Consider the following 27,986-nt stretch of genomic DNA (forward strand, 5'->3'; position numbering starts at 1 on the left):
AATTACACAACACCTTGGAGTCAATCTCAGTACTCTTTTTAAAGCAAGTTCTTCCTTTCTTGGGAATACTGCACTGCAAGAAACTGTGTACAAATGCTACGGCAGAACTATTACAGCAAAACCCATCAAGAAATTAAGAATTCCTTCTTCAGAGCTGAATTTAATGCTCTGCAATAAGCAAAGCCTGGGGAAATGCAAAGAACAAGAAGAAAACAAAATATTGAAGAGCTGCTCATTAAGTTAGCACTGTCCATCCTGTGCATTGAATGAGACAGAAATCCCGTGGGAAAAGTATCATGTGATCCTGTAATTAAAATCTGTAATATAATGCATAAGCAGAATGAGGCTGATTTAAAGTTGCACAGGCAACATAAGTACTGAGATTTCCCAATTTCTGAGTACCTAGTTTTGCAATCTTAAGGATTCTTTGCAATGTGTTCGGATGGAGGGGAGTGATCATTTGTGAGCTGGATCTCTGTTTTCCCCAAGCATCCTTCTGTATCAGGGCAAGAGTGTTATTTTGCTCTTCGTTTTGTTAAATTCCTGTCACTTGCCTCTGCTAATAAGTGTTTAGTGAATCACACACAGCACAATCCTTCTGCTGCCTCCTTCCAGACAAGACTTTCATTCTCCAAAGATGCCATACCACCTTCCCTCTACATGCTGCTGTGGGATGGAGTCTGGGACTGCAATTCCCAAGGATCTAAAACCACCTCCTCATGGATCTGTTCCTTGCTGTGGCTGTTAGGTCCTGATCCCCCAAACCTATGCTGGTGCTTAGCTTCATGCTGGAGCTCAGGGACATTCCTCCTACACATATACCACTGAGCATATGTCTATATGCTGCGAGGACGAAGGTCCTGCAGTGCCACACAAATAACCCACAGGGCTTCTCCCTCCCAGATTCACTTTTGGGATGAGCGTGTGTCATCTGGATACTTGCAAACACTTATCATGGAAAATTGTATGTTTTCAAATACTCTTTCCCTCCCTTTAATTCAGGAAAAAAAAAAAAAAAAAAAAAAAAGAAAGAAAAATCAGGAGGAAAAAAGGAAAAAACGCATTTTACATTTTTTATTTTGCAATTTTTTTTCCCCAGGTTACCCCAAGCAGGTCTCCTGGCAAACAATAGCGGCAGAAAAGGTGTGAACTGGCACCCCCTCCTCTTTCCTTCACCTCGACAAGGTGTTAACTTCAAGGCCTAGTTGGGACCATTTAAACTGCAACATTATTAAGCACAGCAGTCTCACAAAAGTCGAGGGAGGAAGGAACACTTTAACCCCTTCAGAGCCTGATGCACAAGATGCAAGGACCTAATTCTAGTGCATCTCTTCTCGCCATCCCTTGGCACCCCAGTAGAAGGTTCTACCTTCTGGTATTTAGGTAACAGGACTTTAGCACCTAAAACATCGCAGATTAATTTGCAGATAGATGTTTTCACTGAATTTATGGCACAGCACCTAGGCCCTTTGCTGGGAGAAACACCCCATAAATAACATAATTAGCAGCGATCATTAAAGTACCACTCATGCAAATAAAGGAGAGTGTTTCCCAAGCAGAGCTGTTACGTTGCTTAACGGCAAAACTGGGGTTTCTTTGCACCTCTCCAGGCTGGACTCCATCATTACCTGCCCTGCTGCCTCAACAGGACTTTTCTGCTGGATGAACTGCGCTGGAAGGAGGTGATTTTCTTTAGGCACCTAAGTCTTGTTGGGTGACACTATGCATATAAATGCAGGTGGCTGCTGGCTGCACCTCTAGAGTTGCTCATCTTAAATTTAGGAACATAAATGGGTAGAAATTTCTCCCATGTGGAAAAATGCAAGAACAAACCCATCCTAGATGGATTGCTAGGAGCTGAAATGGAGATAAAAAAAGAATCAGACATCACTGTCTCGTTTATAGACATTGCCTCTTGGGAAGCTTCACTTACAGAGGACTCATAAATCTTTCTAACGAGATCCACAGGAGGGGGACAAATGGCCACATTACAGAAATAACGTCCTTGGCATGCATTTGTGACCTGCCACTCATGGACGTCCATTGACCTGGTGGGATACCCGTTGAGCTGGTGTGACGGGGAGCCTCTGAACTTCTTGGTCTTTGCTATTTCATCTCAGCGACTTCAGTCTGGAGCTGTGGCGGGTGATCAGGTGGAAAGGAATTGGTAGCATATCAAAAGCCTCCTGCTTGTTTAAAGTCTCAGGCCATCTACGCACTACATTGGAAGCACAAAGTAAAGAACATCTCCACAAAATGTCTAGCAGCTCTGCAACACCGCATGGCACAAATGCACACATGCGCGTATCGCTCTCAGTTCAGTTTTCCCCAATTTTTCCTGCCTGAATTTCAGCCGCTGATATTTTTTTTCGCCAGTCCCAGCCGAAAGGCATCAGAAGGAACGTTTGAGGCTTTTCTTGGATAGCAGTCTCAGCGGCGTTGTATACAGCAAGGGAGTGAAACCACAGGGCTGGGAGCTGCAACGCGTGCACGGCAACGGCGAGTGTCAGTACAAGAACCCTGTTTAAACCCAGTGAATGGGAAGATAATATACATTGGGGCTAACAGTCTACTTTATTACTTTTTTTTTCTTTTGCTGAAAAATGTGCCTTAACTATCCAGTATAAATATTTGTTTCCAATGTTGTCATGAATTGTACTTTTCCACTGCATGCTAGCAACTCAGAAATACCATCTGATCCTCAAGCAGACACAAAGAAACTGTTTTCAAGGGGCGGGGAGGGGGGGGAAGCCCTTGGCATTGCTCTGTAATTGCACCCTTTAAACCCCTCTTTTTGCCTCCCCATCCAAATTTTCCTTTCGAATCTCATTCAACTAATACACGTCCCTCCCGAGGACAGAGACTTCCTTGCTGGTTCTTGATTAAGAGTTTTTTTAAGAAGCCGGGAAGGAAGATATTCTTTGAAACTGGATCTACTGTAGGATGGGAGCCAGCACACAGGACACCGTGTCTTTCAGAGAGGGCCACACACAGTGCCACTCCAGTCATATGACTTCTTTGTCACATCCTGAAGCCATTTCCAGCTCGTGTGCGAGTTTGTACTCCCATTTAGAAAAGGATGGGATATATTGGGAACACACATATGGAAACACTTTCAGGGAATCAGTTTCCATGAAATCCATAATGAGCCAAGTGGCTTCAGATGTGGCAGCGTGCCTCAGATTAGCCAAAATAAAAAAAAAAAAAGGAAAAACTAGAGAAAAAAAAGGAAAAAAAGAAGGCCAAATCTACCCTTTCAGCCCTTATTTCAGTTTCAGGGGTGGAAAACAAGAAAAAATAATAATTAAAAACCACTAATGGCTTATGGCTACCAAAGCAGGGAACCATAAAAAAATACAACTAATGAGAACTAACGACAGCACTTCTCCCTCCCCCAAATAACGGTGCTGCTATCATCAGTGCTCCCGCAGCTCCCAGAAAGCCCTCCTGGAACCCACCAGAGTGCTGAGCTCGAATGGGGCTGGCAGAGCCATGGGTCAGGCAGGGCGCCCACCCTCTGATAACATGTGCGGGCAACTAAGAGCGTTTCCAAACACTGTAGCTCGTTGATAAACTGTTCGTTAAGTAAATCTCCCGAGAAAGGCTGGATTCAGGAGCGATGTTCTTTGGATGAGGTTTACCATACCTGGGTCATATTAAAAGCAGGATTTATGGTGGGGATGATGTGTTGGGTGTTAGGCACCGATGTCACATAGAGGGTCGATATCGTCCACTTCATGTGCTCCAGCAGGCAGGAGCTGAAGGTCAAGAGCAACACTCAGGTGCCCTCGCTGATGGGTACCAGCGAACAGGAGCTGGGGAGCCCACAGCCCGAGCCCTGCCGATCCCAAATGGCATGGCAAAGGGCCAGAGGCCACGTCAGCCCCGGGCAGGAGGGAAGCAGCCAGCTCATCCAAGCTAGCGCAGTGCTGGAATTATTTTTGCATGGCCAAGGAAGCGGAAAGAAACATGGAGCAAGTGGAAGGAGTTCAAACGGGAACCAAAGAGATGCTAGCCGTGTTTTTATCACGAGAAAAGAACCAAGAATTTGGCTGCTAATTGGGGCCGTATCCTACAAACCCTACTTTTCCTGACAAACAAACGACTCCACAATAGTCCCTCTGTTTTCAATAGGGTTATTTGCGGTAGGAGGGACCACCCAACATGAGAGGATCAGGCCCTTTGTTCCCTCGTTCTGCAGCTCCCTTAAACCTTCCACAGCCAAAGCCGAACACAAAAATCCCCACGTACTCCAAAGGTTTTTCCCTGCTGCTGCTGCTGGAAAAGCCCTGGACGAGAAGCTCTGTGGAAAGGTCTCGTGTGCTATTAATACGACGCTCTCCCCGACTTCCGCCTCCGAAACGGGGATTTGCGATTTATTTCTCAGGCTGTTTCTTTCCACTCGAGCCGTGGCACAGTAAACTAACTGAAAACTTCTGCATCAAGGAGATGGTCTCTTTTAAAGTTTTGCTTGGCTTTGCTTTCAAAGAGTTGCCTGTATATTTTAGAATATGTAGAATTTGCCTTTGATTTAAATCTCTCTCTTAACAATAGACAAGAGACGATTTCTCTGCTGAGCAATTTAAACAAAAACAAACATATTTTGGTTACTCGGGCCTTGTTCTCAAAATGCTTTTTTTTTTTTTCCCAGAGAAAAATCAAACCCTGCAAATTGTTATGCTTCTGGCCAAAAAACTTAAATTCACAAATTTAGATAGTCCAATTTTTTTTCCCCCTGAACAATGTCATACACAGAGGAAGAAAAGGCACCTCCCCAGCCCCCAGACATCCATAAAACATGAAACCCCCTCATCTAAACAATTAAAACACACTTTCCCCCTCCCAAATAACTTCTCCCTTCAACGGACATTTTCAGCCTCGGTCCCTGTCCACATGCAGGGCCGTGATGTTGGTTTTTTTGACTCCTCGGCATGAAGTCCTGTGTCCCCAGAGGGTAAACAGACAGCTTTGTCCTGCAGACCTTGTCCTGCAGGAAGGCAGATGAAAGCGGCTGCTTGTGTTTGGAGCGGGAGCTGCACGAGAGCCCACAAAAGCAGCCGCTTCGAAGGCGATGAGGGCACTTAGCCCACGGACAGCCTCTGGGTACTGGAGAAATGAGAGGGGAGATACCAGGGAGACATTTCCATCTTAGGTTAAGGATTTTAGCAGCAGGCGAAATAACGCTGTTGGAGTGAAAACAGTGGAAAATAACTCACGCAGCGACGGCCAGAGTTTTTTCCCCTTGCAGCGAGAACATAATATTTCCCCCAAGTAACACGAATAGCGGTAACGTCAGGCCGTGATAAAATACCAAAACACGTCAGCGTGACTCAAGACCCACCGGTTAAATTTCAGGAGGCTCAGGGTGCAAAGGAGCCCTGCGGGGAGATTCACGGGCCAACACCGAGCTGAAATGCTGCGTCCATCTCCTGGGGCAGAGCAAGAGCAGCCCAGGGACGTCATGGACCCTCAGTATCGCAGGAGCAAAGCTGTGGCTCTCGACAAGCCGCAGAGCAGGACACGCTGCTGTGCCATGCAGATGTGCCCCGAGCCACGAGTTTCAGGGAGACGGAGGAAATCTCTGCACGTGACTGCCAGGCTGTTTTAGCCAGAGCTGCTGCTCTTATCTAAGGGTTACAAATTCTGACCAGTGCAAAGACCAACTGAGGTTCCAATCCATGCATTTAGGCACTCAGTGCCCGAGTAGATACCAAACTGCCATCAAATTCAGCAGGTCACAGATTGCTGAAGATGGTTGTATAACAGGGCTAGAGGCACTGTATTGCTTTTTATATTCAGCATTGCACCGCTTTAACAATATATGATTTTCAATCTCATTTAATAAAAGCAGTGTAAAGCAATGTAAAGCCCTCTGTATATTTTTTCATTCATTTCAGACCCAACCTGAGTTTCTCACTAAGTTAAGGTAAACTACTGTAAGCTCAGTTTCAATCCATGATAAGCTTGTCCACACAGCATCTCCATTCAGCAGCTGAGCTGAAGCTTAAACCAGCCCAACTTCGAACACCTCTAAATAAATGCTTCTTCTCCACAGTGTAAAGACTGAATACGGTTTTTATCCTCCCAGGAAACTGGTGATGAGAAAGAGAAACAGACTTTGGTCTGTAATAGCTCACATCACAAACATGCTTTAGGCTGTCTGCTGTATGGCAACTTGGGTTATTCCACTAGCAGCTCAAATCACTATTGATGGTCTAAACTTAAAATCCAAGTTACCATGTCTCACATAAACCACAGTAACAGTCACACAAATGGCCACAGCTCATGGTAAATGTAAGATACTATAGTTCTGTAGCAGACGGTTAAGACTCACCACCTTGTTCTTGCCATAGGCTGCAGAAACGCACACTCCTACCAAAGTCTAACTAAGCCTGTAGTTAAGTCAGGATAACCTGACTAGTCTCTGAATTTGCTTGATTCCAAAAGAGAGCTTGGACAACTTCTAACTAGGTTGGCGAAAAATAAATGTATCATGGAGATATTGCACAGGATAATTGCATATTGGCAAAAAAAAAGCACACATTATATTCAAGTTTAGAAAGCTCACTTACCTATTAAAGCTCTTAAAAGGAGAAATGTGATGCATTGCTGTCTGGCTCTTGCTACTGATTTGTTTTGCGACTTTGGGCATATAAGTTGATTTTCCTGGCTAAATTTTGCTTGCTATGAGGTGGATATTTTAATACTTCGTATTAGCCAAATGACAAAGGTCAGTAGCACAGTTTGGAAAATACTATGAAATCCTTTGTTGGAACATACTGTACAGGTAAAAAGATTAAAGGCAAAACCCATCAGAGATTTTTTGTAAGCTCTTCAACAGGTGAAGACAGAAAAGGTGGAAGTCAGACACAGTAAACTTTCACATGCAGTCCCGATATTTGAAATAAAAAGGAGGAACACAAAGTCAGCCTGAATTATCACCTCTGGTTGCCTTCATCTGCTTGAGAAAGCAACAGCTAGAATTGCTTTAAACTAAATGCCCCTCCAGCTCATCTGCAGAGCAGATCAGTGAGACCAGAAGCTGGCCCGGCTGAGGACCAGGCGCCGGGCTCCAGTTCCACTGCGGCTGGAATGGTTTCCTCCATGGGCAAGCAGCCTGTCCTTAAAACAGCTCCAAACCAGGCTGGCCCACCTACGTGGGCCAGGGCAAACTAGGAACTGGTTGGGTTTGGACTATCCTTAAACCCAGCTTCCTATCTAATTTTGGAATCTAATACGATGGCTCCTAATTAGGCTCTGGTGATACTTAGATCCTCCCCTGCGCTCCTTTCACCCATAAAAAAAATAACACTGGTTGGCTTTTAGCAGGAATCAAAATGAAAACAAAAACAAATGAAAAATCCCTTTAGAGGGAGATATTTGAGAGAGGAAGAGGGAAGAATGGGGGAAGAAAGGTGCCTTTTTCCCATTGCCAGAATTCCTCTGTGGCTCCTCCGGCCATGCCAGCATCCACATCACAGTTCCTGAGAACTTCCTCCGTGGAGTTTCTGCAAGACGCCTCTTCCAATGAGCCATTTCATCTCAGGCTTATGTTGCAGAGATTTTGGGCCAGCAGCCGTCCTGGTGTTTTTGAGGTACTTGCTTCCCTTCCTATTTGGTAAACCAGTCACCTTTGCAGAAGATCTAATTCTCAGTCCTTGGTCCCTAGTCCTGATCCCAGCCTTTGCAATCTGCGCCCTACAGGCTATTTAAACATTTAAATGTTTATGCTCTTTCTCACAGAGGTTTCTACTCTATACCTTCCCTCTGTCGATGCTGACAAACCCTATGCAGCTCTAGGTCCATTCATCAGTCAGAAACTGCTGCAGTGAAGACTCCCACTTTGTGGCCAGCAGTCTAGTTCAGAAGATCAGGGGTATTTCAAATGTATTCATAAAGTTCCCATCACTTCTCAAGCATTTATTCATACGTTCTTTTATAATGTTAGCTTTGACTTCCTTTGTTTTGAAGTTTATTTTCTAAAAATCTTTTAACTGCACCAAAACAATCCATTTCAACCTTAATGAAGTTTTTTGGCTGGGATTTTTCCTTCTTTGGGACATGGTTTTATTTTTGTTTTCAATGGCACCAATACACATAACGAGTTGGCTACACTTAACAGGAATGACCTGCAGATGTTCGATCCTATTTCTGCGCAGAGGGACACAGATCATATAATCTCATGAGGTCCTCGTCAGTCCTATATGACTATGATACTACAGACCTATAGCAAATAGAAGAATTGATCTAGCAGCTCCTTTAGGGTTATTCCCACCTACCTAGGGGTAAGTAGATTCACAGACGTCTATCAACAGCTATTAAATACAATTTTCCAGCTATAAATCTCCAGCTTTGGTAAATCCTACAGCTTGGGAATAAATATTCTGCTTTTGCACTCCATGGGAACCGAATGACCACTGATGGCCATGCTGAGAAGGCGATGTGTCCTGAATGGAGCCTTGGTCTAACCTGATGGGGCTGATCTTCTGCCTCACTCAGCTTTTTCAGTAATGATGCTGACCAACACTGCTTGCCTCTTATTACAAGCTGCAGTAAGCAGCTTTGTGCTTTCTTTCCTGCTGTCCCTGAAGCCTGGGAGGAGGTGAAGAGCCACGAAGCTATCTCAGTACTCTCCTCCAAACCTCACCCTTGCATTCCTATCTGACCCATGCTCATCACCATCCGGCTCCAGCAAGGCTGCAGCCAGTGCTCTCACCTTGCTGGCTCTCTTCATGTTTCCTCAATTCCCTCTTGTATCCTGTTGTACATCTTACAATCAGTCGTACTGTATTCGAGAGAGTAAATTCATTTCTCTTCTTTTTCCTCCTCTTCTTTAACTATATAGTCCTTAGCACAATAGGATCAGACTTCCAGTATTGTATTGTGTATCACAATACAAACAGTATGAGCAGCTGCTGCCTATTGCATGGTCAGCTTCCAACAAAGGCCCGTTAGCTACTCACAAATACAACCAGTACTTTGATCACTGAACCGCGTCACTTGCAGTAGCCGAACTTGGGTGCCCCAGCTGAAGTCAAAACCTCACGCGAAGCCTTGTCAAGGGGACTGACAAGGGGACTGATCTCCAGTTCGTGGAAATCTTTCAATCTCACGTTCAGCTTTCAAAACAACACAGAACATAATTTCAGCACAGAATTAAATACAGCAAGCTGCGTTTTTACAGATATCTATCACCTCAAAATGATGTGCCTTATATATCTGGTCCTGTACCTGTGCTGCAATTCTGTTTTCCAAGCAAGCTCATTGCGCAGCCTAATTATATAAACTAAAATAAAATGGACATACCTTTAGCTGTCAGCTTCATAATACTCTGTCAATTCTAGACAGTGCTTGTTTAATAGAAAAGGACATAAAAAACCACAGATGCCTATGGATCAGACAGCGATAGCCTAGTCAACCATTAAAAATAATGAGTAGAAACCACACGTTGCATCACTAGAGCTTCTATAGGGACTTTTCATCTCAGCTACATGAAAGAGGCTTTGTGGGTATCACTCCTAATCCAAGCATAGCACTCTGCACTTACCACCAAAGAAATGTGATGTTCAGAGGCAGAAAGATCGACGTGAGAAGCCTACCTCTACATTTGCCTTTGGAATTGACCCTTGTCTTAAATCCCCGCAGGCTGTTTTTCTCCAGTGGCACTCCCCTTTTCTCAGCGTGGTTGTTGCTCTTTCTCACAAGAGCCCAAGGAGGCCTTCTGCAGCCGCCTACACTCGGCACTTCTATATTATAAAATACCATATTATGTCTAACATCCATAGCTACCACAGGATAAAAAGGTCAAGTGGGTGGTTAGAGAGACCTTTGGGAAAAACAACCGGGAAGCTTGGAGGTGACATGGTCCAGACAGGCCTGAAGACACAGCACGCTGACTCCACTCCTTCTCCACAAGCACCTTTAAAACTCCACAAAACCCTGTGCATTAACACTCTCTTTTGCCAGAACTAAGCTTCTTCATGCAACAAGAGCATTGCTAGGTCCAGGTAATCCCAAAGGTTTCAACTCTCTATTTGTAAATTAGCCCGTGGAATAATTATGAACGTAGAGAGCAAAGAGGCTGCTCTAGCTGGATGTCTACTACCCAACCCAGGCCACAGCCTGACCTCTGAGCTGCAGGCTTCTCTTTGCTTTTGACAGAGCAAATGCTAACTAAACCTGGGCAAAAAGACCCCATGACTATAGCTGCATTTCTTAAAACGAAAGGTTAAAGAATGTATGAAAACTAAGGCAGAATAAGTATCTTGCTGTCCTATTCCTGTATCTCCATCTAGAGTAGTGGGTGAGGAATTAAATTCATTTTGTTCGCAAAAATGGGAGCGACTTTAAAACTGAGCAAGTATAAAAGCAGAAAAATTCCTAAAGGAATTGCAGAAGCCCACAAAGTCAGTGAAAAATGCTTTCTCAGTGCGATTTTTCAGGAGGGTTGGAAAAGTAGAGCCCCACTAGCAATTTAACCAAAAATAACTCCTTTTCAGTGGATACTGAAGGAGTTTGGTTGATTAGGGAACTTCCACTATTTGATAGATCGTAGTGAACCCACAGCAAACTCAAATGACCAAAATATTTTTGCACGGTGCCCCTCCAGCCTCCTTGCAAGTCAAACCAGTTCTGCATCCCTCAAAGTCCAGTTCCCTGTGGCTTCTGCCATCTCCCTGAGAACCACCACAGGAACCTCCTTTGTTGACCTCCTCCGTCTTGTATCTGTCACCACCAGAACAAAACTTACAGGAACCCACTTGAGCCACAGGACTAAAAACCAGTGCTGCAATCTGGCAGACGAAGTTATAGCAAGTTCAAATGAGTGGAAAGTAAAGTTAGACAAATTCAGACTAGTAATAAGACCCACATTTCCAAAGCGAGCTTAATTAGCATCTGTAACCGAAGGTTGTGGTGGATTTTGCCTCCCTGGAAATTTTTAAATGAAGACCAACTGCGATTTCTTTTTTTTTTTTTTCCTCAAAGGTTATCCTCAAGTTCAAATGAGAGCTGATTTGGGGAAAGCTTTCAGCTGGGTTCAAAGCAGATAATCACATGGGCTTCACTGACAATAACCTATGAATGATAATAATGATAATTCAATGATAACCTATGAATCTATATATCTGTGGAAAGCTGTTTATATCAAAATATTCTCCCCTGAGCTTTATAGACAAAGCTCCACCATTGCTAAAAATCCTCGCTGTCCACAAAATCTCCTTGGACACAGAAGCACCATCAAGCACCACGTGGGTGCAGGGCCAGATTTCCCCCGAGGAGACCCTGCACCACCTGCACACTGGTCTTGCGGACAGGGGGAACCTGTCCCAAACTCAGGAAGGCATCTCCTGCTTTGATCCCTTCCCTCACTCTTTTTGAGTCAGTCTGAAAGCAAATATTCAGAGATTTCCAGATTAGCGTCCACAAATACCCTCCCTTTATGCATATGAAATAGTTCCTTCTCTCTTAATAACATCCTTTATAAGTCACGTGAAGGTGCGTACCTTCATTTTATCTCGTTCATCTTCCTCTCCTTCACTGCCTACATTGTTTACTTTCGTGCAACAACAGAAAGCCTGAACTGCTGCATGGTTCTTACCTTCTCCTTCGGTCACCAGTATCAGCCCAGTATCACCAATATCAATGCTCTTTTAAATCTGACAACCAAACTGGCATGACACCAGATCCTCTTCTGCTAAAACATCCATCGAGAGGGGAGGAGTTTTGAGCATCTGTAAAATGGGGCCAACAACCATTACAAAACCACTTCAAAAAGGTATTGTGAAGCTCTGCTAGGCTCTAACACTCCCTTCCTCAACAAATTTTGCATGGCCAGAAATGCAAGGAAATTTCACTAGAAGTCAAGGCAGCTCCAGCTGTTTCTACCAGCAGCAGTTTTCGCCTCGAGTTTTACTTTTTCATGGAAGATTCACAAAATTTGGCCTTTTAAACCATACAACTTCCAGAAGGCATAAGATTCTTTTCTACCTATCTTATGTGAAACACAGTCACAGAGTGAGAAGGCCCAAACTATCCCTCGCCCTCATTTTATGGAATCATTTCATAAATTCGACTTGTGCAATTAATCAATGCAAATTCAATGCAACAAAGAGAGGCCACAGAGACTTAAGGGCAAAATAACTGATCCTGATCACACTATATGTACCAGAGAGCTTTACGTATGGAGTTAGATTCCCTCTCCGTATCAGGACATGTGTGGTCTCCTGCTGACTCCATCCTAGGTAGAAAATCAACGGTGATTCCACGAAGGAAATGGAGAAATCATCCTATGCCTTTGCACAAAGAGCTCGGTCCCACAGCCTTCCTATTAGGAGCTTATTGACTTTTTTGGGAGCACACATCTAGGTAATGGCTCAGGATCTGGCCCTTTGAAAATCTGGAGTTGAGCACCCGGTTACCCCATTAACAATTAGGATTCTGTTTACAAAACCCAGCAGAGTCAGTAAGAATAATCATTACAAAACATGCTCAGACTGTGATTCCGGTTTAAGTTAATATAATTTTAATGAGTTCTTCAGAAAAAGGCCTGGCACTTATGGAAAATTTCCTTAATTAATATCAGACCCTAAATTAGTAATAAAAAAAAGCCCTGAATATCATTTGGTCTCAAGCTGGAACTAAAGTATGTTTTGGCATCATTACTAACTGTTAGCAGCAAGTTCTGGAAACAGATGCAAATCTTGATATGTGTCCTAAATATAAAACACATTGCAAAAAAAAGCTCAGATAAAAATATATCTATACATCCACATATATTTGAGTGTGCTATTTCCTGCCTGTATCAGCAACAAATTTATTCCACTTGAAAACATTCCACTTGTTTCTTTTTGGTATTCTTTAAATCCTTTATTTCAGGAATAAAACTCTTTCCCTCTGCCTTCATTTTTCCTGTTTATTTCCTCTCCCAACAGCCGTTTTAAGTCAATGAAAAAGACACACATTATAATATTCAAACATCTGAAAATCAGCTCTTTTTTTACCACCTAAATATGGGTATAGGTGCCTAATTTGAGGCCACCCACGCTAGAAAAATTTGGCCTTCGTCCTTGAGGTAGGGATCATGCAACGCATCTTCTGGACAACTACTCCAATGAGAGATTCTACCCAGCAAAGAGGCTACTATTGAAACCCCACAGATGAGTGCCAAGGTGCTGAGATTCCCAGGTGGCACCAAGTGGGCAGGAGACTAAAAATGGAAAACTTGCGGTAAACAAAATAAATAGAACCACTGAAAAATAATGAAAAAAAAAAAAGAAAAAAGACAAGCTGCAAGTTTAGGGAGGGTAGCAAAATGAGCGGCTTGTTGCTGAAGACCTGAGCTCCCCCAAGTTCTTTACTTTGCCTTAGCTCACTGTCACCTTGCAGGGAAAGGATTGAAAATTAGTTAGGAGAAATGGAGACAGAGACAACCTTGAGTCCTTCAGCTTCCATTTAAAAAAAAAAAAGAAGACAGAGTGAAAATTGTTACAGTCACCAAGAAAAACATCACAGCGTAGCGAGCGCACCAGAAACAGAGTTGGCTTCTTGGGTTTGCCAAGAGCCTGAAACAATATTGCTGAAGCATGAACTGCTCATTCATTTCAGGAGCTGCTAACACCAAGACCGCTGTTGGCAATAGCCACAGTATTAACCATTTGTCTGCTTCTTAGCACGTAGAGAGGGAAAGAATGGTATTTTGGAGACAGTATCATAGAATCATAGAATCATAGAATCATAGAATCATAGAATGGTTTGGGCTGGAAGGGACCTCATCTAGTTCCAACCCCCCTGCCATGGGCAGAGAAACCCTCCACTACACCAGGTTGCTCAAAGCCTCATCCAACCTGGCCTTGAACACTTCCAGGGATGGGACATCTACAACTTCTCTGGGCAGCCTGTTTCAGTGCCTCACCACCCTCGGAGTGAAGAATTTCTTCCTTATATCTAATCTAAATCTCCCCTCTTTCAGTTTAAAGCCACTTCCCCTTGTCCTATCACTACACGCCCTTGTAAAAAGTCCCTCTCCAGCTTTCCTGTAGGCCCCCTTTAAGTACTGGAAGGCTGCAATAAGATTATCCCGGAGCCTTCTCTTCTCCAGGATGAACAGCCCCAACTCTCTCAGCCTGTCTTCATAGGAGAGGTGCTCCAGCCCTCAGATAAGCCCTCCTTAATACCCTCTCTTATTAAGAGTCTCATCCTGAAATACGTTTATTACCCACAATATTGAATCAAGTTAGTAGGAATTAAGGTATGCAAGAATAGCTACTTCATATTGACCACAGTTTTTACTTAGTTGCTGTAAAGTTTTCTGAGCTCCTTGAAAGAAGATAAACAACTTTTCTTTCTTAAAGTTAATATTTTTCAAAGACCAAATCCTCTCCAAAAGGGAAAATCCTTATTACAAAGATCATGTGTGTATGTGGCATTAAGCAAAATTCAAGGTAACTCACATTCAGGGTTAGAAACCCAAGATGACAACCAGTACAGGACCTCAAGAATATCCAGCCCATCGCTGTGAGCCACTTTATCATTAACATATAAACACTAAATCCAGAGGTTCAGCTGGAGCTGCTCCATTATATGTGGGATTTTATTTTAAGATTTGTAGGCTTATAAGGATGAAAATTAAATTGTGTAAAGGAATAGTATTGTCACTGAATAGGGCTCGGCTGGCATTCGCAAGGTTGCATTTAAACTTGCCAGCCCACGGTGAGCTGGGAGAACAGGAATGTTTCTTAAATTCAGTATCTGAGGAAGGTCCAGGATGGTCCAAAATGATGTGGTGATATCTACAGAATGAGACGAATTAATAGGTAAGTTTGGCTACACTCGAACTAGCAAACAGCCCAGGGTTAGGGCCCATTCTCTGGCTCTAAATCTAGTCAGGATGGTCTGGCCACAGCTGTAATATGAAATCCTTTTAGCCTCCACAATGGGGTAGCTGCCTATGAGCTGCCCATGGGAACGGGTTCAGGACTCTGCTCATTTCCAAACCACTGCTGGGATGTGTTTGCCACCATGCTAGCCAACCTTGCTCAAAACCAACCTCGCTGACAATTTAACACTATCGGTATTTAACAGCCCAGGTCCTACCACTGTGTAATTTATTGGTAAAGATACTACTTTCTGGACATTTTAGTTCAGAGGGATGTGTCTGCAAACTTCTTTTGTTTAGAGGCTGAGTCCAGTATGTCCCTCATGTGCCTCAGCACATCTCTCATCCATCCCAGCATGTCTCTATTCAATGACACAGTTAATATGAAGACAGCAAAATCCACCCTGCATGCTGCAGGGACTCCAGCACATGGGATGGGAGAGTTTGGGCATGTTGGCATGAGACCAACACTCCCAACAGACAACTATCTGCAAAGAGTGCAAACCCAGGGCTGGAAAAGGTAGGTTTGGTGATTTGTCCTGCTATTTAGATTCAGTTTTAATTTTCTCCTTTGTCATATGGGCACAGCATGGGAAACAAACAAGAGTTGGAAGCCATCATGCTACTAGAAAGCTACAACCTAGTTGTCATTACTGAAACTTGGTGGGACAAATCCCATGACTGGAGTGCGGCTATCGATGGCTACAGGCTGTTCAGAAGGGATGGGTGAGGAAGGAGGTGTTGGCATCTACATCAAGAAATGGATAGAGTACGAAGAGTTGTCTCTGAAGAATAGCCATGAGCGGGTTGAAAGCTTACGGGCAAGAATTAGAGACTGAGGAAACAAAGAGAACCTTGTGGTTGGTGTCTACTCCAGGCCACCTGATCAAGGGGAGCCTATTGATGAAGTTTTCTTATTCCAGCTACAGGAGGCATCATGCTTGCAGGCTCTTGTCCTGCTGGAGGACTTCAACCACCCAACATCTGCTGGAAAAGTAGCATGGTGAGCTGTCGGCAATCCAGGAGACTCCTGGAGTGCATTGAGGCTAACTTCTTAAGCCAGATAATAGACAGCCCTACCAGAGGGGTTGTGATACTGGACCTGATGGTCATCAACACAAATAAGTTAATCGGTGATGTCAAGATTGGAGACAGCCTAGCCTGCAGCAACCATGCACTGGTGGATTTTGCAGTCCTGAGGGATATGGTTCAGGCAAAGAGTAAAGTCAGAATCCTGAATTTTAAGAAAGCAAAATTCCAGGTCTGTGCACGTGCAGTTTGAATTAGTCGATAGGATCCCCTGGGAAACTGCCCTCAGGGACAAGGGAGCAGAAGAGAGCTGGCAGATCTTTAAGCATGCTTTGCACAGAGCACAAGAACTCTTGATCCCCAAGTGTAAGATATCAGGCAAGGAAGGCAAGAGACTGGCATGGCTGAGTTGAGACCTGCTGGTCAAACTAAAGGGCAAGAAAGAAATGGACAGGCAGCGGAAGCAGGAACAAGTATCCTGGGAAGAGTATAGGGACATTGCCCAGCTGTGTAAGGATGGGGTCAGGAAGGCCAAGGTGCAGATGGAGCTGAACTTGGCAAGCGATGCAAAGAATAATAATAAGGGCTTCTATAGGTATGTCAGCCAGAAAAGAAAGGTCAAAGAAAGTGTACCCTCCCTGATGAGCAAGACTGGTAACAACAGATGAAGAGAAGGCTGAGGTACTCAACAACTTTTTTGCCTCAGTCTCCACTGGCAACCTCTTTTCCCACACCTCTCGAGTGGATGGACTGCAAGGCAGGGACGAGGGGAGCAAAGTCCCTCCCACTGTAAGAGAAGATCAGGTTTGTGAACACCTGAAGAACTTGAATATGCATAAGTCTATGGGACCTGACGAGATGCATCCCAGAGTCCTGGGGGAACTGGCTGATGTAGTTGCCAAGCCACTCTCCATGATATCTGAAAAGTCATGGCAGTCAGGTGAAATCCCTGGTGACTGGAAGAAAGGAAACATTGCACCCATTTTTAGAAAGGGTAGAAAAGAGGATCCTGGGAACTACCAACCCGTCAGCCTCACCTCTGTGCCTGGGAAGATCATGGAATAGATCTTCCTTGAATCTATGCTCAGGCACATGGAAAATAGGAAAGTGATTCAAGACAGCCAGCACAGCTTCACCAAGGGCAGGTCCTGCCTGACCAACCGAGTGACCTTCTATGATGGAGTGACTACATCAGTGAACAAAGGAAGAGCTACAGATGTCATCTATCTGGACTTCTGTAAGACCTTTGACATGGTCCCTCACAACATCCTTCTCTCTAAATTGGAGAGATATGGATTTGATGAGTGGACTGTTTGGTGGATGAGGAATTGGTCAGATAGTCACATCCAGATGGTAGTGGTCAATGGCTCAATGTCCAGATGGAGATCAGTGACAAGTGGTGTCCCTCAGGGGTCCATATTGAGACCAGTACTGTTTAATATCTTCATCAGTGACATAGACAGTGGGATCCAATGCACCCTCAGCAAGTTTGCAGACAACACCAAGCTGAATGGTGAGGTTGACTTGAGTGATGGGATGCCATCCAGAGGAACCTGGACAAGCTTGAAGAGTGGGCCCATGTGAACCTCATGAGGTTCAACAAAGCCAAGTGCAACGTCCTGCACCTGGGCCAGGGCAACCCCCAGTATCAATACAGGCTGGGCAGAGAACAGATTGAGAGCAGCCCTGCCAAGAACGACTTGGGGGTACTGGTAGATGAAAAGATGGACGTGACCTGGTAATGTGCACTCACAGCCCAGAAAGCCAACCACATCCAGGGCTGCATAAAAAGCAGCATGGCCAGCAGGTTAAGGGAGTAGATTCTGCTCCACTACTCCACTCTGGTGAGACTCCCACCTGCAGTGCTGCATTCAGTTCTGGAGTTCTCAGCACAGGAAAGACATGGACTTGTTGGAGCGGGTCCAGAGGAGGCCACAAAAATGATCAGAGTGATGGAGCACCTCTCCTATGAAGAAAGTCTGAGAGAGTTGGGATTGTTCAACCTAGAGAAGAAAGGCTCTGAAGAGACCTTTTTGCAGCCTTTCAGTACCTAAAAGCGGGCTTATAAGAAAGATGGGGACAAACATTTTAGAAGGACCTGTTGTGATAGGACAAGGGGTAATGGTTTTAAACTAAAAGAAGGTGGGTAGATTTAGACTAGATATAAGGAAGAAATTGTTTACAATTAGGATGGTGAAATACAGATGGCCCAGAGAGGTGGTAGATGCTCCAGTCCCAGAAACATTCAAGATCAGGTTGGACGAGGCTCTGAGCAATCTCATCTAGTTGAAGGTGTCCTTGCTCACTGCAGGTGGGTTGGACTAGATGACCTTTAAAGGTCCCTTCTAACCCAAACCATTCTATGATTCTAGGACTCGACAATATGGGCTTTTGTGAAGCACAGTCGCGTAGGACAGGCTTTTCCATAGCTGGCACTGCCTGCATTCATGTTATACTTGCAGAGCTGGTCCTCCAGCATCTTATGACCTTGACTCTGTAAGTCTCTCTCAAAGGTGAAGCAAAATGCAAGAGACTAGCATTTAGGCAGAAGGACGGGTAGGTCCAGGAAAAGCAGGTAGAGGTCAGAGTGCTGAACAAGAAAAGTAGCCAGTGCTCTATCTCTACACCAACTCATGGATGGTAGTAAACGCCCTATGCCTTACCCTGTCCCGCCACCAGAACCCCTTCACACAAACCCAGCACACGGTGAGGCAGATCACAGCAGGGTTAAACCAGGACTGAAGTGTAACAAGTCTATGCTATGGATATGTTTATGGGACAGCTAAATCATCTCTTAAATCACCTCATAAAAGGCAGACTATCAGATCAGACATGCCTGTACCTGACCTACTCACCTAGGCTCACTACGGAGCCTGTGGAGACAAACAGACTCTTCCAAGGCACAGCCAGGGATCAGTACAGCTCATCCGCAGACTGATCAAGTCCTGCAAATGCCAGTTTGTCCCCACTGACTCAAAAGAGAGCTGGGAGTGACTGTCTCAGATATGGATGTCTACCCTGAGGACATCTATATCCATACCTCCTTCACCTGCTGCAGAGCAGCCCTCTTGTGACTGCAGGAAGAAGCCAACCTGTACTCCCTGTTGTGAACCTTGCATGTGCTTAGGTGTTGCTGGATCAGTCCCAAAACTTTATGTAAAACGGCTGTGATGTGTATTTATATGAATCATATACATTAATTACATAATAGACACCCATGCTCCCCAATATGCACTTTGGTTATGCATAGGACACTAAGATTGAGTGCATTCACTATGAATCATGCAATAAGACTACATCCCTCAGGCAAAACTCTCTCTAAAATGACCATGTTCATATATTCCCATGGTTTCCACTACAATATTATTTAATTAAGAATATTAATCTGCTAGACCACCAACTTTCACTGACTTCTGGGGAAGTCAGAGGAGACAGATATTTTAATAAAATATGGGGAATCCTGCTCTTTTTATGACTGAGTTGGTGCAACAAAATAAATCAATCACATAGCCTTGTGAGCTATCTGTTTATTCTTGATATGAAGATGAGACTTATGCACCAGAGAGATCACTCGTTCAAAAGTTGTATGAGTGATGCCAGATAATCTCTTTTTTTGCTTTGCTTTTCAGCTATTGCTGCTGAATACTGCCCAAATATGTGTGACACATCATTAATTAGTTGGTACAACACTGCAAATACAGCACCGGTCCCCACTTGGAGAATACAAGATGAATACTTGAAGTTTGACAGCCGTGGACACTCATTTGCACGTGCCTGCAGCATGCATGCAAACGTTTGAGTTGTGCAAAAAAATCAGTCTAGACACTGACACAACCAGTTCAGCCACATTACACCAGCCTGCCCCAATAACTCCTCAGGGTTGCAGCCTGCTGCCCTTTTCCCCTCTCCCATGGGACAGACAGCTGCATGAACTGCTGTGGCAGTCCCTCATCACCTCCTTTCCTACAGCTCCAAACCTCTTCTGATGGTCAGTCTAATCTGTGATGGAAGCATATGCATCCTCATTCAGGATGGGGAGGAGCACCATCGTTTTGGCCATGGATGTGTTTCTGGTCATGGGAGTACCATCAAAAATATCTCTTGAGGGCTGCCACTGGCAATACAACCAGAAACTACTCTTTTGAAAGACACATTGCTTTATTAGATGGTAGATTTTCAACGTCTGGGTGAGCACAACTTAAGCAGTGGTGTAGGCAGAGCCATGGACGCCTGTGAAAAGTGAAATTGTGGCAGGTAGGAAGTCCTGTGCCTGTAGGTGTGACATCCAAGGCCTAAGGGGGAAGTTTTACCCAGTTTTCCTCCTGCACGATGTTAAGCAACAGGCAGTAAATATGGCATTCATTAAAATTACCTTGTATACTTTTAACAGCCTTGATCATCAGGTTTCTGCCACTGTATTGGGAAGGAAAGTTTGGTTTTATTCAAGGCCTTGTAAAACTCTAATTTCTCCCTCATGCACGGGAGGTGCCTAAAGTTTTCTAATGTTTTTAGTGTTTCTTAGTAGCCATTTCTCCCCCCCCATCAAAGCTCTGTTCTCCTCTGAATGATGTATCAAGTAACTGAGCGGAGAGCGGAGATTCACATTTCTCCGTGTGCGAGGGATAAACTGGTTGCTGTATTGGGCAGTTTTAAACTCGTGTTTCTCTCTCTACTTTATACACACGGAGTGCAGCACTGTTAGGAACAAACCCTTGAGAGGAACTGCAGGGTTTGTAGCTGGAGCTGCAACATGCCTCTTTGCAGCCTGAGCATCAGAGCTTGTCCTCCACCCAGGAACACTGTTCTGTATTTCTGAACGTCAGCAAACACTGCAGACAACCTCTGGCACTTGTGGAAGATCAAAGTCCCCTTTTTCAGTCTTGAATCTAACTGGAAGCAAGATTCTCATGCTGGGAAAAGGTAAGAGCATTGCAGAGGTGTTCGTCGAGCCCCCAAAAGATGAAGGGCAAGAAGCGTGAAGGCAACCGACTGTGGAGTACAGCAGAAAAGTTCAGTCCGCGGCCACGTAATGTACACAGCCAGGTCTTTTAGTCATTCTGCCTGTGCTCACATGCCAGGCACTCACGTCTGAGTACACACAGACAAGCAAGGGCTGCAGGGCATCTACTCGGCGGTACCGCTGCCGAGGTCCCAGCCGAGCCTCTCCCAGAGGTATTGCCGGGGGCACAATTGCAAAAATAACCCATTCGACAACACAGACCGTCAGGAGGCTCCGACTCAAAGGGAACCTGTTTCGGGCCAAACAAAGCATTTCCTCAGCATCAAGCCCGTCAAGGTTTTTGAACGAAGTCAGCGCATTGCCCGGAGAGCCCGCAGGAACCTGCTCCACTACCCTCCAACCCTCGGCCCACATGGAGACGTTCGGCCTCTCTGTGAAGGCAGAGCACACTAGGACCGCGGAGGTTTTTGAAGCTGTTTGTTTGAGAAACAAAGTTTCCCTCCTCCAAGATGAAAGTAATCAAGGAGTCTATGCTAATCAAATCCTACATGTCTGCTGGCTGAAGTTCAGCTTGTCAGTGATGCAGCTCAGTGGAGTGATCAACATTACCAGCGCCATGAGCTTGGTGGAAGGGGAAAACACGACAGCAAGAAATTCACCTGGCTACGAGTCAAACAGGTGTATGGCAGCAGCATCCAAGATTATAATAATATCTTGCAAACATGCAAAAAATAGATGTAATAAGACTGATTCTTTGGTTTTCATTAATGAATCATAAAGGCTTTCTTTACATTACACATGCTTTTTTGGCATACGCTGCTAATATTTCCACACTTGCAAGGCTGGAGTTTTAATACTGAGCCTCCCTCCCCTAAGGTTCCTCATTTTTGGCAAGATATACAAGGTGACTGTGTGCCATGACAGGCTCTCTCTTACTTTGGGGCAATCAGATTACTTCACACAGATGGTTTTATCACTGAGACCATTAAAGATGAATTGCATAGTATGTAAATGTACACTTGTTTGATTTAAAAAAAAAAGTCTCAGTTGCTCACTGCTGTCTTGTCTTATGTTCCTAAATGTATTTCCTCTCTCCCGGATCATTCCAAAGTACAATTTGTCCAATCTTTACCCTAAAGTGACTCAGCTAGTTTCTGATAGGCATCTTAAGTACACATTAACTAAGGAAATAGGCATTCTCGAGCTACTGGATTGAAATGCGGGAGAATGAACCTTAGCCATAACTATTGAAGAAATAAAGGCATCTATCTGTCAGGATGCCTAACATCACACTCACCACCAAAAAACAGAGAGTATCACAATTCTTTTAAAACATGCAAGTAAACATCCTCTTGTAGGACAAAAAAAAAAAGAGAATTTGTTCATAGAATCAAGTTCACAATTGAAAAACAGCCTGATCTGAAATGGACCTAGAGACATTCAAATGATACATGCTCAGAGCAACACAGCAGCTCTTCCACTTTGGAAAAAAAGGGACTTTGACCCCCGCCCACCATGCAGTAACCCTGTTATCACCGGCAGAGCTTTGCTCCTGTTAAGGTTTGTCTGAGGCCACAGAGGTGGCCTCTGCCAGTCCTGTTCCTATCTGCATAATTGTTTTAAGCAAAACACAGTCTTTACCTGAGAGGCGTCTGGGCACATCGGTGATGGCTGGAAGTCCTGTGCCTCGAGTGGAGGACAGGGGGGTTGTGGAGTGAATGGACGGTGAAGTCATCTGGCTCAAGTAGGATGGGTAAGACTGGTCATAGGACCATGGTGGGGATGACTGCGCCTGCCTGGGATCTAGGGAAAAAAGCAAGAAGAGTAAATTTTTAAAAGGGAAGAAAAATTTTAGAGCATCAACAGCCTAATTGAAACAGGTGGGATTATTGAACATACACACATCAGGGCTACAAGGAATGAGAATGCAATGAAACATGACCGGCTCCTCTAGGACTCAACCCCTTCAAGTCTCACTCTGTGCTTTTCCCTCCCCGTAACAATTTTTGAGAAATGAACAGAGCAGTGAGCAGAGTTTTAAAAGATCTAGCAGCTGTGCTGCAAATTCCTGGTGTCTCTCAGCCAGGTCTAACAGCATGTTATAGCAGGACTCGCCAGTCCTCCAGGATTCAGACAGATAAGCAGACAGCAAGTACGAGACCCAGGTCTGAGCTTAGGAAGTGGACTTCAGAGGTGGGGAGACTCTACAGTCAGCACTTGGCATGCCTGTCAAGTTGTTATCCAGTTCAAACATTACACAGTCATGTTTTCAGAGCTGAAAATACTATCCAAGAAGGAAAATGTCATTAATCTTATCAGCATCCGTCCAAAAATGTCACATTTGGATGCTGGCCCAATTACCTACAGTCTCCTCAATTACAACAATATGAAACCAAATGGTTTGGCATAACCACCGGAAGTTAATGATGCCTTTTGATGTACTTACTACAGCTCACTATGGAGCAAATGATTTTAAGGATAAATACAGTTTATTTTTTGCTGAAGCACTGGTGGATTGTACTGAGTGAGAGAGAGGCAGACCTAGTTTTACTCACTGCTGTTTGGATTTACAAACCATTTCCTCCGTTAATATCTGGTGATAAAGATAGCACTGAATGCCTCATAAATTATTATTTTTATTTCTTTACCTTGATAAAAACAAAGCACTTTTAACTCCAAGGTTTGCTTTGGGCACTGCATGATAAACAGAAAACTGTCTCTGAACCGCCTCATAGAATTTGTAGCACATTCTTTCAAATCTGCCCCAATATTTTCAGTGAAGTATATCAGGTCCACTCAATTTGGAGAACCTGCTGTGTCAGAGCACTGTGCTAAGGCCCTACTTTGTAGACAGCAATGTGATAGCCACATGGCATGAGCAAAGGCACTTTTTCAGGAAATTCAACTTTTTTTTTCTTTTTTTTAACTCCTCTCCCTGCTCTTCCACACAGCAAAACCTTGTCGTTTTGGCTATTCCTTGTTTATTTTTTCTGTTCAGACACGATTTGTTTGAAGAGATGTCTGGAAAGCAGATACTTCCTTGAAGCAAAATAACTATATAGATATATATAAAAAAACACCCCAACTTTCCAATTTAATTTTAAGAGGATTTTTCTGGAGTTTGCTATTTATATTAGAGCCGAGTAATATAAATGGTTAATATAAACTCCTCAGAAATCCAAAGGACACTTGATCATTAAATGTAATGAACTTCTTTGTTTTAACAATTTCAAGGCTAGGGTTGTATAGATTGGCGCAGGTTCAAATCTGACTGACTGCTCGTTGTTATATCTGATATCGACATATTTCTCCGCCTCATTCCACTACTATAATTCACCATTCAGTCGATGGTAAATGATCTTCAACTGGGAACGGAAAGCCTAGGCTTGCTGGGAAAACAATCTTAAAATTAATGATGTGTCAGGAGCACAATCTCAAATCCAAGCTCCTTCAAACTCCAAGAGCTTTTCAATCTCTGCTTCCGAATCTAAAACAGAGTCCCGTAAAGTTTTGATTTTAGGTCAGCTCCAATGCTGGAAGGAAATTACATAGCAGGTAAAGGCTGAAAAAAAAAAGAAATCACGGTAGAGGATGTTTTTACAGGATTTTGGTCTAAGATGGTGAAAACCTCAGGAAAGGAGCTGCCTTCTGGAGGTTCATGCCGCTTCTGGTAGTGTAATTCTCATGGCATGAGAAGATCTTGAGCATCTTTGGCACCCTCACCACTTTGAACACCCATGCTGGACTTGGGTTTACACCTAAAATCCTTAATCCAACAACTGTGAATGCCTGTGTGCACACAAGAAGGACGAATGGCAAAAAAAGTGGTCTTTCAAAGGCTCATGTGGTCTTTCAAAACAATATCTCACGCTGCACTGTCAAAGGCAGAATACAGAGCTGGATGGACCATCAGTTGACCCAAAAACATATCATATATTCTTACAACATCTAGCTTAAATTTATACATGGCTTCTACAGCTCATTTCAACCTCAGAGCTGCAAGACCGCATTTCTTTTTTAGATATATATATTTGATTTCAGTTCTTCTGGAGTCCTATACTGGGAGATTTTAAACTGCAAAGTATTTTAGAAAAAGAGAAAAAAGAGGATGGACTGTTAGTGAAGACACTGTGCTGAGACTTAACTGCTTATGGCCCTGAAGCAGATCTTGTGTTGGACTTGGGCAACTCACCCAATCTCCATTTGATGCAATTCTCCCTAAAGTTAAGGACAATAATGATATATTGCACATATAGTTGGTCACCTCTTTAAGGTGCGGGCATTCTTTGAGTACTTCACTCACAAAATTGGGTGCTTTTCTTGGATGGAATCTTTCAACCCAGATATTCAGGTGCAAACTTCAGTCCCTCTGAAACTAGATTGTAAGGAAGTTAGCTTCAGGGAAATGAGATCATGTCTTCTCAGGGAATAGGAAATAATAAAGAGGAAAATCCTCAACCAAATCGACCATCAGATGACGCATCAGAGCTCAATGACTGAGGAGAAGGACACAATACACCAGGCTGGAGGGTTACTGTGATTCCACCACACCAAGGCATGGGTGAGGTCATAGTCAGGCAGGGTAGGGAATTTTGCCCTGGGGCTGACTGGCTTCAAGAGTTATCTTTGGCCCGTTAGGAAACTGGAAAGTAAAGATACAAGTTTCACCAGATCCCAGAGTAAATGCCCTAAAACCAGCCTCTGCTGACTGATAGCAGTCAAGGTTTGCATGGACACGAGAGAAGAGAGCAGTGAAACACCCTCGCCTTGTCAAAGGTGATCTGCTAGCCCGCAGGGTAAACGTTACTGCTCAGCAGCATTGCCCAATCCCCAGAGTCGAATGTCGCGAGGCAGAATCCAAAGCTGCCCCATAAGTTCTTCGAAGGTGGATGTGCAGCTGAGTCTCACATGGCACCCTTTGGACCTACCAGCAGATGTTCCTTGCAACACTGCTGGAGCAGAGACTTTGGCAACTGAGGCTCAACCAGCCCATCTCTTCAGGTCCCACATGCCACCAAACCAAACCTCCTGGGAGGAAGGAGGGTGCTGGGGCCAACAAGGGAAGGTGCCAGCTGCCAGAAGCACTTCCAGGGCAGATCCATGCAGATGCTTCTGTGGGAAACAGAAAGATGTCCCAGAAGGAGTGGAGTGGCTATTTAGCACGTACCAGCAGAGAAGCAGCTTTCAGGGGATTTGTGAGAGGTTTTCATTGGCCTCCTACACCAGAGACCAGCTTCCTCATGCGCTCTGGCTGGCAGGCTCACACATGTCCGCTGGGTCCCTGCGAGCCAGGGTCTTTGCGCCGCTACCCACCATGTGCTCTGCAGGCACAGCACATCTTCCCAATTGTGAAAAACCCAGAACAGATGAGAAACTTTAGAGCTCTGATGCAGAGTGAATGTGGATTCCTCCCTAAAGGAATCCCTCCAAAACAAGGAAAAACACTACACTAACAGAAAAACATAGTTACAGCTTGGGAGAAAGCCTCCCATCTTCCCATACAGCAACTATGTGGAAGGGCTAGCAGAGTGTTCAACTACAGCAAAGGAGGCAGAAGGCCACTTTGAGTTGGCATTTGCACTTGAAAATTTTGGAGTGATTCCTAAGAGCAGCCCTCCTTTTGTAAACACTTCTGTTACACCTGCGTGGGTGTGAAGAAGTGCAGCTTTCAGCATATTCGTTCACAATGCGGCATATCGTGCATATGCTAAGAAACCCTGGGCACAGCTGAGCTGAAACAAGTCAGTGGGGTGAGATCTAAACTAATGCACAAACAGCTCCATCCTGTTTGCACTTCCAGGTAAACCTCGCTGAAGCAGGAAATATTGAGTATTGCAAATTATTTTGTATCCAGGTTGTACTGCCACATTTACAGTCAGTAGGATATATGTGTGGTCTGTGACTGCCTGCATCAATGGACAATGGACATTGATGCTTAGTGGACAACAAGCAGCTTTAAAAATCAGTCTAAGATCAGATGCACTGTATAAAAGTCAAAAAGAAAAGAAAGAACCAAAAAAAAAAAAACAACCCAGTGACCTGCTCTACCACTGCTGACATTGGCTCTCCAGAAATGTGACTTCTCTTCCTTCAATGGAAATATTATGAAGTGTCAATGGAGAGAAGAAAAAACCCATAAAAAGCCCTAAAGAACGAGCTTTTCCACTGCATTGGCACTGGATTATGAAGCACACAGATTTTCTATAAAAAAAAAAAAACAATTTCCCATTTCCCAAAATGAGTTACATGATCAGAGCATGATCACAGGCCCAAAGCTCCTCAGCGTGCTGCCCATAACACCCCAAAGTCACATGCGTGCAGACTCTTTGTAAAACCACTCATTTAAATCCAGCCTCCAGCTCCAACACTGGCTGCTGCTGATTGTATTAGTGCTACTGCCGACACTAAAAAACAAGCTGTCTGGAGCTATCTTTGGTAAACACTTAAAGCAAATATCCTCGCTTCTGATCTTAATGAAGCCAAGATGACTTTCTGCATGAGTAACCCAACTATTGTTGTAACACCACCCCGCCCCAGCAAAACAACAACAACAAAAATGCAACCTCCTTCTCTTCTTTGACTATTTCTTAGGCATCTTTAAAGATGTGATCAATGAAGTCAAATCCAACAGTTACACCTCCATGGACACAAGCATAATTGAGACCAGATTTTGGCACGAAGAACCTCTAAGACCATTTCTCCTCTCACCCCTCGAGACTCACATTTCTAAAAGAAAAGAAAACCACCACCAAAACTGAGCAAGTCATGCCAGAAACGCAACTAAATTGTAAAGAGGGGGGAAGCTAAAAGAATGCTTTAATAGGAGGGTCACAAGCTTTACCAAATGGAGGTTCACAATGTCAACTCATCAGTCATCTGGACGATGAGATCGGTTTGTATATATACAGCAGACTGCAGCCACCCTTGTGCTCCTGGCAGCAGAAATCCCAACACCACCACCTCATCCACTGAGTCTTGTAGCTTTTATTCCACGTTACAGTGATCTGGAGGCATAATTCACTCCATAAGCCTATTTCTCGGGCTATTTCTAAATTATCTGTTTCAGGCGGCCATATACTTTGCCTGATGCGCCCTCAGACTGATGTGCATCAGCTACAAACT

General features: G+C 44.2%; 1 protein-coding gene across 1 annotated transcript in view; it reads right to left on the minus strand.

Moving 5' to 3' along the window:
- Positions 1-27,986, minus strand: part of RUNX2 (RUNX family transcription factor 2) — a 156,950-nt gene that overhangs the window by 6,176 nt on the left and 122,788 nt on the right. Inside the window, 1 exon segment of the mRNA XM_086623880.1 lies at positions 22,506-22,667. Coding sequence (XP_086480006.1) covers positions 22,506-22,667 — 162 coding nt within the window.

Source organism: Tauraco erythrolophus, chromosome 2, assembly GCF_009769465.1.
Source record: "Tauraco erythrolophus isolate bTauEry1 chromosome 2, bTauEry1.pri, whole genome shotgun sequence".
NCBI classification, from domain to species: domain Eukaryota; kingdom Metazoa; phylum Chordata; class Aves; order Musophagiformes; family Musophagidae; genus Tauraco; species Tauraco erythrolophus.